The sequence below is a fragment of the Primulina eburnea genome, chromosome 10, assembly GCF_022965805.1.
Source record: "Primulina eburnea isolate SZY01 chromosome 10, ASM2296580v1, whole genome shotgun sequence".
Classification (NCBI taxonomy): Eukaryota; Viridiplantae; Streptophyta; class Magnoliopsida; order Lamiales; family Gesneriaceae; genus Primulina; species Primulina eburnea.
The window spans coordinates 9,177,763-9,200,274 of record NC_133110.1 but is presented as its reverse complement, the minus strand read 5'-3'; the positions used below and the strand labels follow the sequence as shown (position 1 = coordinate 9,200,274).

Genomic DNA, 22,512 nt, shown 5'->3' with positions numbered 1-22,512 from the left:
TCAGCTGACAGGGCTCGGGTGAGGCTTGGAAATGGGTCACTACCATTTTTAGGCTCACGTTGCTTTCTCCTCACCCTCGCTCAGTCTTGACTAGCCTTTACGGGCCAAAAAGGGTAATATTATGGTGGATCGGGCCACATGGGGTCGGGGGTGTTCTTGGTGTGGCTCGGGAAGTACCAGACCCTTATTAAGGTGCATGAGTAATATTTATATACATATCAAACTTAATAATTCCACAAGCCAAAAATCAATCTTCCCAACTTGTGGTTGGTGATAGAAGATCTCCTGTTGTGAACAGGTTTCTTCCTGTTTGGGGGATAGGCATCAATGGACACTGAGGAGGTAGCAAAACTGGTTCGAGATCTAAAATTATCACAAGCTAAAGACAAGAATCTCGTGGTTCTTTCGTCGGATCTAGCTTCTCGGGGACTTCAGCGTCTGGAATCGTGTTTAATCGGGAAAGTGTTCACAGCGAAGGCGGTCAATAGAGAAACTTTTCGTACCCAGATGCCTCGGATCATACAAGCAAAGAAAGGTATCAACATTGAAATGGTGGGAGACAATTTATTTTCTCTGGATTTCAATTCTAAAGTAGACAAGAAAAGGGCACTGCTTGATGGACCTTGGAACTTCTTTAAAGATTTGGTTATTTTTGTGGAGCCACAAGGGTTGCAAAACCCAGCTGATATGGTTTTCGAGGAAGTTCCATTGTGGGTACAATTGCACAATCTTCCATTTGCTTTTATGCAAGCGGATATATTACGTATTGTTGGGGAAAAGATAGGGAAAGTGATAGATGTGGAAGCGGAGAATAGTGGGCTTTGTGTGGGAAAGTTTGCGAGAATCAGAATACTAAAAAATATTTCAGAACCCCTTCTCAAAGGATTATATGTGACGATTCCAAGCTCAATGGAGGAAGCGTGCATTGTCCTAATATATGAAAAGCTACCTAATTTTTGCTTTGGTTGTGGAAAATTGGGTCATATTATGAGAGATTGTGAAGATGGGTCAAAAGACAAAAATGCACTGCCTTTTGGTAATTGGATGCGAGCCCCTATGTCTCCGGCTTTACGCCGTCAAGGCATTAATATACGGCGTAACATTGGTTCAAACTCTCAGTCGGATCGAGGTGATGGAACTGAGTCTCCTTCAGATTCTAAGCATGGGAACTATAACAACTTGTTGGAAACTGGCCAGGTTAACTCTGATTTAGCAGGCGGTAAAGCAAGTGGAGATGATGAGTCTGAGGCAGCCCCGAGCCAAGGAATTGCAGAATCTAATCAGTCCGAGAATTTGGGATCTTCTGGCCCAGACATGGAGATCAGTAGAATGCGAGAATTGGATACAGATAAAGAGGTGAAGGTGGTGGAATCTGAAGCTATTAAGAAGGGAAAAAACAGTGGAAACGTCTTGCCAGGGGAGAATTGGCAAAAACAAACCAACAAAATGTTTTGGTGGGACCTGGAGGTGGAACCAAAAGATCACGAGAAGATTTTGAGATTTTGGATTCGACTAACAAGAAAACAAAGCAGAGTCCAGGTTCTATTCTTTTATCTATTGAGGAATCGGCGGTGGCTGTTTCACAGCCCCGCCGAACATTATGAATTGCTTAGCATGCAATGCACGCGGGCTTGGGAACCAGCGTGCATTTAGAGATTTCAGGCGACTTGTCGCCAAAAGACGCCCATCTTTGGTTTTTATTTGTGAAACTAAGTTGTATCAATCTCAGTATGCACGGTGGAGAACTTATTTTCCAATTAAGGGTCTTTTTGCTGTAGACTGTGATGGTCGGAAAGGTGGTCTAGTGTTGATCTGGAATGACCCTTTGGATTTTAAAATCTGCTCCTATTCGAATGGCCACATTGACTGTATTGTCAGTCATGACCATTATGTTTGGAGATTTACTGGTTTTTATGGCAATCCTATTCCTTCGTCTAGAGTTTTTTCTTGGATCCTTCTCAAAAAATTATGTTATATCCCTGAGCTTAATCATCTTCCATGGTTAGTGGGAGGTGATTTCAATGAAATCCTTTATGAAAGCGAAAAATTTGGAGGCTCTATGCGTTCTCTGTCTCAAATTCAGCGTTTCGTGAGGTGCTCAATTCGTGTATGCTGAATGACTTGAATTTTATTGGAGACAAATTTACTTGGAGTAACAAAAGACATAATAATGGGCTGATTTGTGAGAGGCTGGACAGATTCTTTTGTAACAATGACTGGCAATATTTGTTCCCCATGGCCGAGGTCGTACATCTGGAATACTACAGCTCGGATCATAGACCCATATCAGTAAACTTGAAGATGGGATGTGAGGTAAACTTCAAAAAAGGGCAGAAAAGATTCAGGTTTGAACATAAATGGATGATGGAGGAGGACTTTAACTTGATCATGGAAAACTGGTCGAGTCAATGTGAAGGAAATTAATTACCCAGAACTTTGTTCAAGTTCAGTGGAGTCTTAAAGGAATGGGCAGGTTCTAGGTTTTCCGATCTTTCTCGAAAAATTGAGGCTTTAAGAAAAGAACTTGATGCTCTTATGAACCCATTGAAGGCCTCTAGCAATGAAAGGCGAATTAATGAGCTAGAAAACATCATTGAGAAGTTAGTCATGCAGGAAGAGATGCACTGGAAACAAAGGGCTCGCACTAACTGGCTAGTACAAGGTGATGGGAACACCAAATTCTTCCATTCATTTGCTTCGCAAAGAAAAAGATCTAATCACATTAAAGGGTTGATTGATGATAATAGGCAGTGGGTGGAGGCTGAAAAAGATATTGCTGATGTAATGCTGAATTTTTTTGCAAATCTATTTTCCTCAAACCATCCTTCTGCAGCAGAAATTGAGGAAGCAACTAAGAATATTTCTCCCTTGGTAGACGAAGCCATGAACGAAATTTTGCAAGAGCCATTTACTGAGAGTGATATCTATAAAGCTTTGTTTGACATGCACCCATCAAAAGCTCCTGGTCCAGATGGATTCACAGCTCTATTTTTTCAGAAAAACTAGAGTATTGTGGGTAGGGAAGTCGTATCTGCTTGTCTATATATTCTGAATGACAGAGGCGAACTTGATGGGTGGAATGAAACGAACATAAATCTAATTCCCAAAGTGACAGCTCCTGGAAAACCGAGTGATTTTCGGCCGATAAGTCTATGTAATACGTGCTATAAAGTTGTGGCTCGAGCTATCACAAACAGATTGAGATCTATCCTCGGCAAAGTCATAAACCAAAACCAAAGCGCATTTGTCCCTGGAAGGTTGATTACAGACAATGTTATTATTGGCTATGAATGCATACATTGGATCTGCAATAACAAAAGGAATAAGACTGGATTTGGGGCTTTTAACTAGACATGAGCAAGGCATATGACCGAGTGGAATGGAAGTTTTTGGAAGCAATGATGACCAAGCTGGGGTTTGCTTCGAGCTTTGTGGCTCTTATTATGAGATGTATCTCATCAGTTGTCTACTCTATTAGAGTTAACTAGGCTGTCTATGGTAACATTCGCCCTCAACGTGGTCTTCGACAAGGTGATTCTTTATCGCCATATCTGTTTACAATATGTGCTCAAGGCCTGTCAACGATTCTCACTAAAGCGGAGCAGGTTTCCTTGTTTCAGGGAGTTAAGATTGCATCTAATTGCCCTTCTATTTCTCACTTGTTTTTTGCCGATGACAGTCTCATATTTTTTCGTGCTTTGGACACAGAGTGCCTCCATATTAAAAAGTGCCTGCAGATTTACGAAAAAGCATCGGGACAACTTGTGAATTATGATAAATCTGCACTCACTTTCAGCCCGAGTGCTTCAGCAAATACTATTAATGTGATCAGCAGAATCTTTCAGATTGCGGTGGTAAAGGGACATGAGTTATACTTGGGGCTTCCTACATTTTCATTGCGAAGTAAAAGAATCCAATTTGCAGGGTTGAGGGAGAGACTTCTAAAGAAAATAAATGGTTGGTCTTCTAAGTTTTTTTCAGCAGGGGGAAAGGAGACTCTTATCAAGTCCGTTCTACAAGCGATACCGTCGTATGCAATGTCATGTTTCAAACTGCCTGTTTCTCTGTGTATTGAACTGGAACAATGCTGCTCCAAATTCTGGTGGACATCCAACTCGTCTGGGAAAGGCATGCATTGGATCAAATGGAGGAATATGTGCAAACCTAAACAGTATGGAGGTATGGGTTTTCGGAGCCTTTTGGATTTCAACCGAGCATTGTTGGCAAAACAAGTCTGGAGGATAATTTGCGATCCCGCTTCGCTAATGGCTAAGATTCTCAAAGCTAGGTATTTTAGACATGGTGACATACTGACGGCTCAATTAGGATCGAAACCTTCGTATATTTGTAGATCAATACTGTGGAGCCGTGGGTTGATTCAGAAAGGTGTTCGATGGAGGGTTGGGAACGGTCTTCGGATTAATGCATACTCAGATAACTGGATAGCCTCGTTAGCTACTGGCAAAAGTTCTATGGAAGGATCTATTGAACCGCTGATGGTTAGTGAGCTATTATTACCAGACAGAACTTGGAATGTGGATAAGGTACGCAACTTATTTCCTTCTTTTGAGGCAGATGGTATTCTGGATTTACCATTGCATAATCATATCACAGATGACATTAGATATTGGAAATGGGGTCGGGATGGCCAATATTCAGTTAAGTCTGGTTACCTTCTCGAGATAGGGTGTTTTGATCCTCATGAATCTCAGTCGGGCTCTGGAATTGAGTGTTGGTGGAAATTTATTTGGAAATTAAATATTCCACAAAAGGTTAGGATTTTCTTATGGCGTGCTTGTAATGATCTACTGCCTAATGAAGGAAATCTTTTCATGAGACACATTGTGTCATCAGGATGCTGTAGCTTTTGCGGTAATAACACAGCATCTACCAGCCATAGCCTGATTTTCTGCCCCAAGGTGTGTGGGGTGTGGAAAGAAACAATTTTCTGGAGTCGATTGAAGGGCTGTAAGCTTCTGTCTTTTTTGTATTGTGGAATCAGTGTTAAAGATGGATATTCGATGTCTGAGTTTGAACACTTTTCTATGATTGCGTGGGCTGTATGGATAGGGATATGTAAGGCTAAGCATAGTGAACACAGCTCACTACCAGATTTGAAAGTTAATTGGGCCTTATCCTATCTCAGTCAATTCCAGGAAGCTCGCAAAAAGCATGGGACTCTTCAAGAATCATCTTTAAAGGCGAAATCAAAGCGTTGGGAGCCACCTCCTTCAGGTCATCTCCGTCTCGATGTTGATGCAGGATTTAATGAGATATTGGGATTGTGTAGTGCAGCTGCTGTGATTCGCAACCATCGAGGTATTATCTGTGCAGCGGCTGCCGAGTGCTACCGATTGTCTGGCACGGTTTTGGATGCGGAAATCCGGGCAATCAACTTTGGCAAGAATCTTGCTTTACAAAGCGGCTTTCACAGAGTGTGGGTTTTTTCAGATTCACTATCAGCAGTCCAGGAGGTGAACATCAAGAAAGTTGGTCGTGATCCTCATGGTGTTTTAATTTCCAACATTTTAGAAAACCTTAAAACTGGTAAATTCTATGGGGTTAGTCACATGTTTAGATCAGCAAACAATAGTGCTCACTGCTTAGCTAAATTTGGTTTGTCCCACCCTTCACCTGTTCGTTGGGTGGGTTCTTTGTACCCATCCTGGTTGATGGATGTAACATCGTTGGATGCTATTAATGTTTAATTGTGTTTTCTCTCAAAAAAAAAAAAAAAAATTCCACAAGCCATTCAGTATATGCTTAAAACATAATTTTATATCAAATAAATTCGAAACTTAAAGACCTAAAATCAACTTGTGGTCTAACGTTTTACAAAAACTAAATCAACTTTGAATAAATAAGTCTATTCACCCCTTAGACCACAAGTTGATTTTATGCCTTTAATACTGATTTTTATATGGTCTATTTTGGAATTTGTCATGAAATTTACAACCATTTTTTTCCCATTCATATATATTACATCATATTGCACATTTCTTCATTTTATTGGTCATATTATTCTATATAGACAATTTTCCGGAATTTCTTTGATTGATGGTTATTACTGACGGGATATTGTGGTTGAATGAATAACTGGTTGATTAATGATCTAGAAATTGATTCAATGGGATAATGTGACTTCGGCTTGAAAAATGATTCCAATCTACGCTCCAAGGTATATGGTTGATGTTAACAATGTTAACCGACTAGTTTAGTCTAGAGAATGGTTTACCTATGCTCATTATGGATTATACAAATCTTATATGAATATGTGTGGAAAAGTTCTATATCGTATGTATGGTGGGAGCGACTTCTTTTAGGATATGATATTCATTGTAGACTCTTGAACGCTCACTTCATTATATTTGACAATATATTTCATGACGATATTGTTGATAAATGTGATATCATATTGAAATATTTCATTGATATATTAGTATTTGACTTATTATAAGTATGTAAGTCATGCTTATTCTATTACAAAGTATTAGAGTAGATGTCATGTAAGTTATGTAAGACTGAGGTTATATTGACATATTGTAAAAAAATAACAGTATTAAGTTTAACATAATTTACATTTATTTTGGCAAATGCTTTATAAGTTTACGCATGTAATTTGAATAGACAAAGATTTTGAATATACTATAGTAAACGAACAAAGAAATCGTACATGTGATGGTTGTCATGAAACACATCATTTAATTAATGTATATTTTAAACATGTTCCTGATCAATTGAGAAACCTAAAAGAAAGATAAAAGTCGCTAGAGCTGGAGACTAGTATTTTTGATATTATGTACGGTGTTTAATCAATAAAAACAAAGAGATGTCCAAAAATATAGATAGATGCTCATATGATATGTTCACCGAACTAATCTTTTCAAACTTTCCAATTGATTACTATTTATAGAGTGAATGAAATCCATGGTCATAATTGTACACCAACAACAGATATCTCAACTATTGATTCCCATTGATTTCCACCTCGAAGGCTCAATTTGACCCGATTGGTAAAGTTTGTTCTAATTAATACAAAAAAATAAACCAAAAGGGGTCCGCATAATAAAAGAATAAACCCGATGCAAATTTTTTAAAAGAATTTTTTTTAAGAATATTCCTTTTTATAATATAAATGACTTATATAAGGATTATTATTTCATGTTGAAGAAATAAATCATTCTTAGCATTTAAATACGTTGTAAATTTATTTATGAAATTTTACACTGTTCTAATTTTCAGTTGAAATAAAGGTCGGTTGATATGTTGAATTTTCCGGGAAAAGGATAAATTTTATACTATATGACATCAAAGTCTCAGATTCGAGATCGAATTTTATGTTCGAGATTCAATTATAACAATCTATTCATTCAACTCAAAAAACAAAAACAAAAAATTTATGTAGCTGTGCGTCGGGCTCGACTTGAAATAATGATGTATTTAGGTCTCGGCCCAATAAAATTTAATGGCCACAGTAGTTGAGATCAAATTGTGACCTAAATAAATAATATTAACCAGAAACAAGTAGTATCACAACTGGAAAACTTTCTTAAAAACCCCTTTAAAATTTGGTAAAAATTTATGTGAGACGATATCACAGGTCGTATTTTGGGAGACGGATATCTTATTTGGGTCATTTATGAACAAATATTATTTTTTATTATGAGTATCGGTAGGGTTGACACGTCTCACATATAAAGATTCGTGAGACCGTCTCACAAGAGACATACTCTTAAAATTTTCATATCAAAAAAATCACAACAAATTATTTTCCCCCTAAAAAAACATATTCTCGATCTTCTGCTATTTTTCATACTAGCATATTTTTCCCCTAAACTCATTTCAGTCAAATCTTTCTGATAAGTACCTCTAAATTCATGTTTCTGAAATATAAGATCTTAAATTTGAACATTTTAAATGATCGAGACTCAAATTCGAGATTCAATCCAAGAATTCAAGTTTGCGAAGAACAACGGAAGGCGAAAAATCAATAAATTTTTATGCTACTTGCTACTGCGAACGAATGACGTTTTGAGAACAAATGGTTCAAACCTTCTGTCGACCAACATTTCTTATATCTCACAGTCCAAATTGACGATATACACACACACACACACACACACACTACTATACACATATATATATATATATATATATATATATATATATATATATATATATATATATATATATATATATATATGCCATTGTTGATGTAAGTAATTATGCATATATCTCCATTTTTAATTTGTTTGTTCTGTGATTAATTTTATATTGTACAATTTAAATTTTCTTATTAATGTACGAAATTTATAGAAGTATGAAATGAATATATAATGTCGTTGTTTGACTCTATATATATATATATATATATTTTATAAAAACGTACGTCGGTTTCATAGTTTCTCGAATCAATTTGTAGCCGTTAATTATTCACGCATTGCATATAACATAGCCATCCCTTTTTCCCCACACTATGTTTTAGTTGTATTCATGCAATGCAACCTGCTTTGCGCCTAATTAGCTTTGACTTCTCCAGCTACTTTTATCTACTTAGCTTCTGTCCAGTCTTCGCATCCGCGTATATATATATATATATAAAATAAAATAAAAACTTTAGCTTATTTCATCTTTTTCAAAAAAAAAAATTATTAACAAATCAACTCCCCGTGTTTTCAGAACATCAACATTTTCATGTTTTCAAACTTTGAACACGCCCACTATTTATGTAAAAGTGTACGCTCAGATTACAACCACGAGTGAGATAATAGTCATGAAAGCAGTTTTAGCGCACACTCTTGATTACACACGGCGTGCGAACTCATTGTCAATTAAGTCTGTCAAACTGTAATCATTAATTTGACAGCCCAGTCTTATTTTTCGCTCAAGATCTGAAAACAGAAGGAGATTATAGTCCGGGATTTTACCATTCGTGATTGACTTGCATTTAATAGTCTTTCAAAAATAAATAAATTCACAGTTTTATTTTGTCAAATCGACGATGTAGAAATATAGTTGAAGCACTACATTCTCATGAATTTGACACTAGCAATTTGGTCCCTATCAATATTAATCGAAGCTATCTTATCATCGTTGCAGAAACCGACGTTGAACCGAAGGAAACAAGGGCTTGACCCGCAATGTCTATTATATACACTAAATTGGCGTACGTAAATGTCCACATAAATAAGCCTATTTTAGTACTTAGCGTCAAAATTATAGCTAAACTGTTACCAGGGAATTACACCACGAATTTACACTCATCAGGGAACCAACGATTTTATTTAGGCATTTGATATGATATTGTAGGATCTAAATTTTAGATGCTACTTTCAATTATATAATGTCATTCAATTTATATTATAGATCAATTTATTCAACTCTGAATGTGATTATATATGATGATTTATTGTATGGGATTGTACTTAAAATTATTAAGTACACTTATCTATCTTAATACAAGAGAAAAACTAAAATATATTAATAATATAAAATAATATTTTTGTATATCACAACTTAACTGATATTGTACGTTACTCTCCCTGATCACTTATATATCTACGAGTTGATTAAATTGATTCCCGTAAAAATGCAGTTAGGACATAGAACATGATCATAATAATAATAATAAAACATATTTAAAAAAATAATGAAACCTCTGAATTATTACAGACGGACAGAGGAAAATATGAATTCAAACTTGGTAGCGAATGTTATTCGACTTATATATTATGTTGGAAAAGGGTAGGTTTAACGATGTTCGGGGGTATTATCTTACTGTAGATCCAATGGTTGAAAAATAAACAATAATCACTAGTAGAATTTTTGGTTTTTACTCCGTCTTCAATGATTACTTCGGCGATTATTAATTATGAAGTAGTATATACCAATTAAATTCGGTAAAAACACTGATGAAGTAAAATGGTACCCTATTACTTCATGTGCGTCTACTTCGGCAGTTATCTACCTATGACTTCATGCAAAGTAAATCAAAGAAATTCTACTGGTGAATACTCCTGTTATAGGGTCGGATAAATCAAGGAAACGATGCATTTCTTCGAGAGAAATGTGAGACATATATCGATAGAGTAATGTTACATGCACAACAAAACCTATACGACAATTCTTACGACACAAATAATTCAATACAAAAATTTTATTTATCAAAATCTCGTCATAAATTCATTACAAAATCTCACGATGTAATTGTTGGACGATATATTTATTGTACTTTTAAGATAATATTTCGGAAGCCGATGGATTCCGGCACTAACAAATTAAATGTATGATCGGCAAATAGTTATAATATCGTCCAAAATAAAACAGAGTGCTAATTAAACTTTAAAATTTCGGATGAGAATAAAAATTATCTCTATTTTTAATATAATTTACTTTTCTCAACGCTTTTAACGGAAATTTCGAAATAATTTTATCGATAAATGGAAAGCAGTAAAATAGAAATGGTAAATGAAAAATAAAAATAATGAAGTAATATTATTTAACATCTAATTAATTAAATTGAGAAGTGTGACCATTTAAAGAAAATAAATGAAACAACGTAGCAAAAGTAGATATACCGAAATCTCATGCATCATGCCAACATTTTCAACATCTATTCCTCCTAGGTAGCAGCTTTAACTTCTGCCTATTACAAATTCCAAGTGAACCTTGCTCGTCCAGTAACTAAAAAAGAGGTGATCATAATTAAATTGAACTTCCCTAAATAATAATAATAGCGTTGCATGCTCAATATATATGGATTTTGTTAAGTGTAATAATCTTCTTCGCTAGGTAAAGCAATTAAAACGTAGTGCTTGAACTAATGTACTGATTTAAAATATTTGGGTTACACTGTTACCACCAGCTATAAATTTTAGTAAGGTGACGAAAGTCATGAGTTCGATTATCATTAATTGCATAGCGTGCAATTATTGATAAGGAGATTGTTGGATGCAATAATTATCTCTGATTGGTAGAATAATCGAAATGTAATATTTGACTTATTGCGGTTTAAAAAAATTGAGTTTCACCATTACCACCAGCTATAGTTTTTCGTAAAGCGGTAAATACTCGATTCTACATATTCTTTGATATCTCTTAGTTTGATCTATATATTTATATTTCCACTACAAACTATATATTAAATTTATATTAGAAATTTATTCATGTTTAAACTTAATAACATGATACTAAACGCATTAAAATAGATCGACGGTTACTTTCAGCCATTGAATATGAAGACACTTTGAACACCTCCTTTGAATTTTTTTCAAGTTGTTTGAGAGTCTTTTAAGTAATCCAAACCTCACGATTGATGGTGTTGTGTAACTTTAGGTGTGTACGCTTAGATATCTCAAACACCACTAATTATAGAAAACATGTATCATCATCGAGTAAGTTTAAATTTAAATTGTGACTTATCATGATGATATATTTTGAATTCCACAGTGTGATAACATTATCAAAGTAACAAAAATATGATCAAAATAATTTATCAAGATATAATTTTGCACATCTTAATTTTAAAAATCTATGGCCCGTAGATAACATAAAGTTTGTGGATAATTAAATCTTTTAATTATCGTCATATAGGCAACTTAATAAGATGAGATTTTATCACTTAATACATTTTTTTCCAATATTCTCACACTTGACCCATATATATCTCATCATTACCAAATGAGTAAACAAACTACACGAATTATGATGATAAGTTACCTAAATACGATTATTATCTTTCATTTATCACAATGTATCATTTCTCCAACTGGAATAAATTAATGGATTAAACCTATGTTTATTCATGTCCAACTTTATTGATGTTTTTCAGATCAATGAAAGTGTACACAAATAAAAAAATATGAGAAAAATTATCATAACAGAGTTTCATAAATAAATGAATTTGTTCTTATAACAAAATTATATAGAGGAACCATGTCCCATATTTTCTACATGATCATTAAATTTATGTGGTGGCATGCCTTTATTCAAAAGATCAGCAATCAGTAATTCAGTGTTAATGTGTTCGATAACCACTGTATTATCTTTAACACACTCTCTTATAGTTAAATACTTAATGTCGTTGTGCTTGTTTCGACTTCCACTTTTGTTATTCTTAGCCATAAAACCGTAGCTAAATTGTCACAAAACACTATCAATGGCCTAAAAATAAAATCCACGATTCTAGTCCCTTGAAATGAAACTCTTCATCTAAACACCATGTGAGTTGACCTCAAAACAAGATACAAATTCCGTCTCCATAGTTGAAGTAGCAGTCAAAGTATGTGTTGTGCTTCTCTAAGATACAACTCCACTAAGTAGCACAAAAATATATCCTGAGCTTGATTTTCTTGAATCAATGCAGCCAACATAGTCTGAATCAGAGTAATCAATTACTTTCAAATTCTCAGTTCATCTGAACATAAGCATGTATTCTTTGGTCCCTTGTGGTACCTCATCACTTTCTTTGTAGCTTTTCAGTGGTCCAAACTCGGATTACTCTGATATCCTCCCAGTATTCCAACTATATATACAATGTCAAATCTAGTGCAAACATGAGCATACATCAAACATCCAACAGCAGAAGCATAAGTAATGTTTTTCATTTGTTCATTTTCAAAGTCATTCTTTGAGCACTAATCCAAATTGAGTTTGTCGCCCTTCACTAGAGGAGCCACACTTGGTGAACAATCATTCATCCAAAAGCTATCTAAAACTTTGTTGATATAGGTATCCAGAAATAATTCTAAGATCCCTTGAGATATATCTCTATGCACCTTGATGTCAATGACAAAAAATACATCACTCATATCTTTCATATCAAAACTTATAGATAGAAATTTTTTCACCTCATAAAGCAATCCATTATCATTGGTTGCAAGTAGTATCATCCATATATATGATAAGGAACGAAATCTTACTTCCACTGACCTTTTGGTATATATATTGATCCATGATATTCTCTACGAAACCAAATGAAAAGAGAACTTCATGAAATTTTAGATAACACTCACGAGAATTTTATTTCGATCTATATATGGATTTCTTAAGCTTGCACACCAACTGCTCACCATCACTAGAGGCAAATCCTTATAGTTGTTTTATATAAAGATCATCTTCCTCTGTATAACCATTTTGAAATACCGTTTTCACATACATTTGTTGTAACTCGGGGTCAAAATGTATAACTAATGCCATAATTATTCGAAGAGAACGGGAGAAAAGGTCTCTTTATAGATGATTCCTTCTTTTCGAGTGAATCCCTTATCAGCAAGTCTTGTTTTTATATCTATCAATGTTACCCAATGAGTCTTTCTTTGTTTGAAGACCCAGTTATATCCAATTGTCCTCACACCATAAGGCATCTGAACAAGATCTCATATTCGATTTGATGCCATCAAATTCATTTTTTCTTTATGGCATCATATAATAATTTGAATCACTACAACTTGTGGCTTGTGAAAATGTTTGAGGGTCTTTTTCGGCTCTTATTTTGAAGTATGATTCTTGAAAAACAAAATATATTCACTGGGTATTTCTGATTTTCATATTCTAGTATATATTCTTAAGTTTTTATCTTGGGTAGCTTCTCGAACAATTATTTGGTTAACAATTGTTTCTTCTTCCCCATTAACAATTTGATCGACTATATTTTCATCAGAATCTTGTGGATCTTGATCAATTGGTTATCCATCACCCATTGGGGTTTGAGGGGTGTGAAAGACATCCAATGTATTATTTGAACAAGAAGGTTGATCATTAATGTGATCTTCTACAAAAATTACATCTTATAGATTATCACTCTCACTAAATCAAGTCATTTTCAATAAATTTCGTATTTTTTTGCTTCCACAATTTTAGTGATATGAGATGGATAGTATAATTTGTACTCACTAGATTTTTTGGCATTGATTGTTGGGTTAGTTTATTCTCTTGTGGGTTATAAACTCTTAATTCAGACGGGCATCCCCAAATACGTATATGTAGCGAACGCAATTTTCAAATTTTCCATAATTCAGATGGAGAATTTGAAACAACTTTAGTTAGAACTCGGTTTAATAAATAAAATGACGTTTTAAGGTCTTCAATCGACAAGGTCTTAGGAAGTTTGGAGTTACTTCTCATACTCCTAAGCATTTCCATTAAATTTTGGGTTTTTATTTCAGCCACACCATTTTGGTCCGAAGAACCACGCGTGGTATACCGGGCAAAAATCTCATTTTCTTGAAGAAAATTCGCAAATGACCCAAGAGCTTGTCAATTTTCAGTATATCTACCATAATATTAACCACATCTATCAAGCTTCATGATCTTAATTTATTTATCTCATTTTTTTTACTTCAACCTTAAAACTTGAAAGGCATCCAACGCTTCATGTTTGTTACGAAGCAAGTAGATATGCATGTATCGTAAGTAATTATCAATGAAAGTGATGAAATATTTCAAACTTTTCATGTCCATGTCTGGACAACATATATCTGTATGTATGATCTCTAACAATTTGGTAGTCTTCTTAGTGCGAACTTTTTTTCTACTTCAGCCTTAAACCCAAAGTACTGATTACTATATGATTTCTTGATCTCTTAATCCTGTCTATGGAGATGTGTCTCAATCTTTGGTACCACAATATAGAATAATCTTCATTTATAACATATCTTTTAATATATGCTTGAACAACATAATGGTTTTGGTATTTTTGCAAGGAAATCGAAAAAAAAAACCATCAATCATTGTACCATTACCAACAAGATTTGATTTATAAAATAAATTAATAGAATTATTCTAAAATTGAAATGAGTATCAAAACGTATAAGATTTTTGAAATTGAAATTAATTTTGTAGAAAACCCTAGAATATATATAAAATGTTTTCTCCAAAACCAAACCAAAACACTGTAAAAACTAAATTGTAATTCCCTGTAGCCTCCACATGTGAATACATGTTGTTTCTAGAATAAATTCTCTGCTCACTTCCCACTGGCTTCCTTAGGTTTTGCATACTCTGCGAGGTATTGTGACTGGATTGTAGAACGAGATTCATTCCACCATGTGTTATAAATCGTATTAACCATATTAGATTTATAACAAAGAAATAAATATGAATATCTTTCGTTTCAAGCCAATCTTTGAATTTGGTGTAAACATTCTTCATGTGTCTTGTATTTTTATAGAAGAAACATTTGGTTTCTTTGTTGATGTCAGGTTGAGATTGAATTTTTTCTTTCTCTTTTCTCTTGACTTCGCCTTGCTTGTTAGACTTCCATTGTGTAGTCAAGAAACATTATCACTCTTCTTCATCAACTACCTTTCTTCTTGTTGAACACACATGGAAATCAATTCATTGATTGATATCTCATCCTTGTGTGTTGTAAGAAATTTTGAAAGGTCCATATTGTTGTGAAAGAGTATATAAAATGAAGTGCACAAGAAAGTTATCAGATATTTCTACTTCAAGTGTTTTCAGTCAACCCGCTATGTTTCTCGTCTTCATGATATGCTCTGTACACCTTTCAAACTTGTGAGTCTTAATGAAAAAACTCTTTTATTAGAGTACTGGCAAGAACCTTGTATAAAGTTGCAAATTGTTCATCAATTGCCTTAAGTAGGTCCTTGACTTTTTCATGCGTCTCAATAGAACCACAAATACCAACATAGTTATTGGTCTTCATGAAAACATAACGCAGAGGCGATTAGATCGCTCCCATTTTCATAAAGATCAACCTCATCAGGTTCGATAAATTCGTCTATGGTAGGTGGTTCGTTTTTTTTTTATGACACAGTCAATATTCATCCATCATAAATGAAGGATAACTATTTCTTTCCAAACTTTGTTATTATCTCCTTTTGAGTTCGGGGATATCACAATTTATATCAGAAAAATTAACATGTTGTACTGCAAAAAAAATTAATAAACATGTTTATCACAAAAATATTTTGAGGAAATTTCATGTTTTATTAATGTAAATCATGTTCAAAAATTTAGGGACATAGAAATTGCATGTGGGCTCTATTTTTAATTCAATTAGATTTTATGCAACTTATTATAAAATATCAAAAATAATTTCCTTTAACTCCTATAATTAAATTAAGAAAAAAATATTTTAATATTTTTCTTAATTAATCACATAAATGTAATAAAAATCCATGTGTGGTAAGAATTTATTATATCCACATAATAATTATAATTTGTGTCCATAATATGATCCAAATCCACTTAATAATTTTATATAATTAAGGTGTTGTGGTTAAATCATAATTATTTCAAATCATATTGTTCACTTGACAAAATTTTTGTTTCATGTAATTCTTAATATAATAATTGTTAATAATAAAATCAACACTTTCCAAAAATGTTCTCTGGAAAGATTTGTAGAGCTAAGATCTCTTTTAAAAAACAAAATTTCTTAGACAGAGCAATGTTGATCTCATGAAGACTAGTGGGCTTGAAGATCTAGCATTAGCATATAGTCTGTGAAGAACTCCCTCTAATAATGTTTTCATGTATATTTCATAATTATTATCCCTTAATTATCCATATTATGGATCTTTATAATACAAAATTTAAACTTAATTTATTCATAAAAATTATTTACCCAAATATAATTTAATATGAATAAGTTCTCATTTGCATAAAAAAAATTTAACATATATTTTAACTGCATGCAAGATAAGAAATAAATCACAATATTTGACATATCTTATCCAAATAATTTAAACAGAGAAAATATTTATAACTTTGGAGAGATAGTATTTCAAAGGATCAAAATTACCAAAAATTAGAAATTTTAAAATATTGTATCAGCCAAACAATTCCTAAAATTTTAAAATCCTCAATTCATAAAAAAATTCCCAATTTTCGAGTCAAACCCTAACCCTAAGCCCATTCAATTTTCCGATTTCTTCTTGTTTGATAGCATTCTAAACACTCCAGACCTCACCATTGATGATTATGTAACTTTAAGTATGTATGCTAACTCCAAACCTCACGATTGATGATATTATTTTCATCATCAAGTAACTTCAAATTTAAATTGTGACTTATCAAAGATATAATTGTGCACATCTTAATCTTTACAAATATATGGTCAGTAGATAACATAAAGTTTATGTATAATTAAATCTTTTAATTATCATAATACGAACCAATTAATAGATTAAGAAAAATTAAGGGTTTGAAACTTAATTAATAATTTTTAAAATAAAGTTAGGCCATTAATAAGGAAAATAATATCCCTACACACCAGGTCGGCGTGGGGGTCCGTATGCCTTATTTAATAATTTTTTTTAAATATATATATATATATATATATTAATTAAATCTATATGGTCTAAAATACACACACATCAACGATGAGTTTAAATGACGTACATACCCCTCGATATTATCGTCAACCCTTCAATAATTAAACTCTTAATTAAAAGCTTAATACGATGCCGTCTTCTAAATGGTCCCCTCTCGTACTCACTAATTAATTAATTAATTAATTAATTAATTATTATTATTATTATAATCATAATTCAAACAGGTTTAGGGAACTCTAATACCTAGCTAGCTAGCCTGTGTTATTATCTTCTGTTGAATAATACATAACAATAATACTCCAGTTTGAATAATTGTGGTTGGTTTTAATTAATTTTTTTTATGTTAATTAATTGATTGCCGCAAATTATGTTGTTGGGTTTTAAATTTTGAAAAATAAAATAATTTATTTTGTTTTCGCTACGCATAATTAATCCAAATAGAATAATTTGGTTTTAAAAGGAAATAAATTAAATTAATTGTTATTATTATTGTTGTTAAAAGGAGATGATATTTATTATGAAACACACTGCCAACTTTTCAAATTTACATTATTTGACTCCAAATATTAATTGCATGAGATTTCCAGAAAATTATGTCTTTCCGCCAACTCTACGTCAATATACAGCTAGTTGATCAGTCATTACGTATAGCATAATGCATTTCGCAATAAATTAAAATTAATGAATTAATACTAATAATGTCCATTCGAAAAAATTTGACTTTACATAGTAGTTCTATTTTTCAGCGACATATACACAAAAATTGAGAATTTTTTAGTATGAAAACAAACAAATACCACCGATTCATGTCTTCGCTGAATAGAACAATTGAATCGTAGCGTTTGAGCTGTTGTACGGTTTAAAATATCTGTGTTATAGTACTGTTATCATATCAGCTATAGGTTTTTGGTAAAACGACAGAAGTTCGATCTTTCGTAAAACATTTAAATCTTCGAGAAGAGAAGTGCCATTTTTTTTTTATCATCAGATCATTGCGATATGTAAACTGTCAATTAGCATAAAAATAGACCTCAATGACATAAAATTTTAGCTATAGCTCGGGAATGTCGTCCTTTACAATTTTTTCATATGAAATGTCTTGGTGGGCAAAGGAAGTAGGGATATTCAGGCACAAGAAATTACTTATAATGATTAATTAATATTAATAGTTCCAATAGATCGATCGATATAATTGACACTACTACAACACTAAAAAAAGCAATGGTACGAAAGTGATATAGAGACATAAAAAAAAGTAGGGATTTTAGAGAAAATTTCAAATGATTATCAATTTCTAATAGATTCTATAAATCCTAAGATATATGAATTCATGAGGCAAAAAAGGAGGAATAGTTGTGTGTCTAATAATCTAATTTTGGAGTCATCGTGTTTTTATATTTATAAATTACCCAAAATATCACTACTACAATAACTCTTCTGTCAAAACGTACAAAAGATTTACAATGTAAAATAACCAAAATTAAAAATTTTAAAAATACGAGCATACCACTAATACAACAATTATTATTCTTATAGTTAATGATAATCCACGAAAAGGATTACATGTCAATTTTTAATGTTTAGTTATTTTGATCAGATTGTCGATGTGACACAAAAAATGTCGATGTGACAATGAAAAAAGTTAACGTAATACAAAAAATTGTCAACTTAGCAAATGTTATATCAATAATTGGATCAAAATAGATAAATTTTGAAAATTTTATAGACCAAAACTCAAAATTAAAAAAAAATTAATAAAAAAAAAACCATTTCCCCAATAATAATTAAAAACTTTAAAAAAATAATAACAAATCTTTTAAAAACAAATCAAATGTAAAAGCACGTAACGCATAAACATTACAATATTATTAATTAATTTAACTCTATAGTGTTACAAAACATTTGGACTAAAAAAAAGACCATTCGAACACCAAGTATATACAAGAATTAACCACTAAGTACTACTATAATATTTTGTTATTTTTTGCTCCTTGATCAAAGTTTTAATTTTGTTTTCAAGAAATTTAATTATGCGGATTATCAAGAGAAAACCATTCATCGGCATTTAATATACTTGCACAGGTACGGAGGCCTGGGGAGGTTCTTATTTGCAAAGAGGCTCAGCTCATCAAAAATATACATCCTTCATCCAAAAATTCCTTATAATTTCTGAATTTTAAATTACCCTTCCCCTTACTCCGATACAAACCAAAATTTTAGTAATTAACTTCATGTAATTTATTTTCCATCACAATAGAATTGTCTGGCTGACTGGATTGAAAATCATAAAAATATATGTTAAAAAATAAAATAAAATTGATTGACTTATTGATAAGAAAACTTTAATTGTGGTGATGAGCTGCTTAAGGAAAACTATTAAATAAAACGGAAATCAGAAACAATATTCATCTTAAAGAAAATCAGAACCATAGTTTTTGGTGTTGCCCTTAAATGGAAATATCAGTAGACCGAACTAAGAATGAAGTAATATAAAACCAGAAACAGTAGTCAGAAAGATTTGTTCCCATTCAAACATTGAAGATGTCATATAACAAGGCTTCATGATGTGTTCACAAACACCGACCTTTTCGTGAAATTGCAAAATCATTCATATCTATTAGCTTATCATACATAATGTGTACAAAAATTAGCACACACTATAAAGTTTTATCAGATTCAAAAGAATATCATTTGTGGTATCATTGTTTACACACTCCTTTATTGTATTTACCTACTTAAAAGTGTGAATTATTTGTAATATATGGAAATAGTCTTTCTCAGAATCAAATTTCATTAAGTATTGAGTTGTAATACTAAGACTTTCAGTAAGTTAGGGTTAGTCCTACTGAAGTGGATTTTTACAAGTTTGTATTGATCAAAATATTTTAGTGATACTTTTTGAAAACATAAGGAAGAGAGATATAGAAGAGTTTTATCTTTCGAACTTCCAAAAACAAACTTTTTGTAATTATTTTAAATTCTATCGTCTTTAAGTTTCATCCAGTGTTGTCGACTGTTTCCGTACTTTTAAGTAGTCTGCTGCACTTTCAAAGATCGAGAACAGCTTCTGACTGCTAAAAAGGTTTGAAGCACATATTTCAGAAGCAGAAGAAATAAAAGGTTGGGAATGACCCCCTTCTAAAAACTTCACTGATCTTAACAAGTGGTATTAGAGCGAGTTTATCTCGTTCTTAAACATCTAGTGCAAAAGCTATGACATTCTCAGCAAGATTAACATGTTCTCTAAATAAGACTTCGACGATTGGAAAATCATTATGAAAGCTAATCTTACTGCTCAAGACGATAATATGTGATATGTTATCATTGATGATCACATTAAAATTATGAAAGTCAATACAATAGTGGCTATAACAGAAGGAGCTTCACAAATGTTTTAAAAAAAAACGAGTGGACCAACAAAGATAAAAAGAAAGTCAACCTGAATAATTTAACCAATGACATTTTGTACAAGACTGATCTTGACAAAAGTATCTTTAGAAAAATCAAGATGTGTTGCCAAATAAATATGTTCGGGGTGCCAGTAAAATGAAAGAATATGCAAGAAAAAAAGAGTAGAAGCAGAAAGGGGAAATTGATAAAGATAATTTTAATTGTGGTGATGTGCTGGTTTAGGAAAAATCTTAAAGAAAATAGAAAACTAGAAACAATATTCATATTAAGGAAAATCAGAACCATATTTTTTGATATTTAGCTGTTTAAGGAGAATCGGAACACACCTTTAAGTTTAAATACTAGTAGATCGAATAAAGAATGAAGTAATACAGAACCGGGCTAGCAGTAGCTAGTCAGAAAGATAGTCTTTTACGATAATCTTTCAGACTACACTAATGACATATGTTTTGTTTGTAGTATCTATCAGAAGATGTCTCTATTTATTGTAGTCGTTCTGTACAATAATACACTTTATTTAAAGCCATTAAAATGAACTATACAGATAATTAATTGCTCACTATCATTTTGGGTACGAAAAAAATAACAAATCTATTCTTGAATTTAGGTACTTGTAACGGAAAGAAGAATCGTTCTTATTCGAACGTTTATGAAGGCTTATAAAATGGCTTCATGATGAGTTCACAAACACTGACATTTATGTGAAATTGCAAAATCACGTACAGTACCTTCTAGGTTATCATAGTGAAAGTCTACAAAAATCAACACACACTATAAAGTTCAATCATTTTCAGAAGATCATATGTGCTATCATTGTTTACAAACTTTTTCCTTGTATTTACCTATTGAAAAGTGTGAAGTGTTTATAATATGAAAAAGAATCTTTCTTAAAGTTAAAATTCATTAAATATTGAGTTGAAATATTAAGAGTTTCAGTAGGCAAGGATAAGTCCTACTGAACTGAGCTTGTACAGGATTATAATGATCAAAGTCTTTTAGTGATACCTTCTAGAACAGAAGGAGGGTTAACACAAAAGAATTTTTTCATTCGAATTTCCAATAACAAGTCTTATGTTATTTTAACTTCTATTGTCTTTAAGTTTTATCAAGTGTCGTGAACTGTTATTTATCCTCAAGTTTAATGTTTAAACCATACTTTTACACGCCATTAGAATAGTGCATTATAGTAAATAATTTTGCTTTGTTGAAAAAATATACTGCCGGACATATTTGGTTTATGAGTATTGATAACCATCACAATTGATTTCTCGATTTTATTTACTTTTATTCAAATTTTCGTTATAAATCATTTTTTCCTTTATATATATATATATATATATATATATATATATATATATATATATATATATAAAAGTTAATATTATATATATATATATTAATTATATATATATATAAGTATAATTAATATATATATTATATATATATATATATAAGTTAATATATATATATATATATAATTAATATATATATATATATATATATTAACTTTATATATATATATATATATCTATATATATATATATATATTATATATATATATATATATATATATATATATATATATAAGTTACAAGAACATACATCACTTGTAAATAAAATTAAACACTATAAGATGTACAGAACCAAAATGTATTTAATAAGCATGGTAAAATGGGTTAAAATCGATTTCAGCATACAAAATATTAATGATTGTCATATATGGTGCTACATGAATTATTGTTAGAACCCAATTGATATCTATATACACACAAAAAAATTCATGAGATGATTTCACAGATAA

The 22,512-nt window shown here is 31.9% G+C and overlaps 1 protein-coding gene across 1 annotated transcript; it reads left to right on the top strand.

Annotated features, from left to right (window-relative positions):
• The first annotated feature begins 327 nt into the window (after positions 1-327).
• LOC140842864 (uncharacterized) lies at positions 328-3,006 on the top strand. Its single transcript, XM_073211065.1, has 4 exons — positions 328-1,539; positions 1,730-1,796; positions 2,084-2,345; positions 2,451-3,006. Exons 1-4 carry the CDS (start codon positions 328-330, stop codon positions 3,004-3,006), a joined length of 2,097 nt encoding a protein of 698 aa, XP_073067166.1.
• Positions 3,007-22,512: the final 19,506 nt, after the last annotated feature.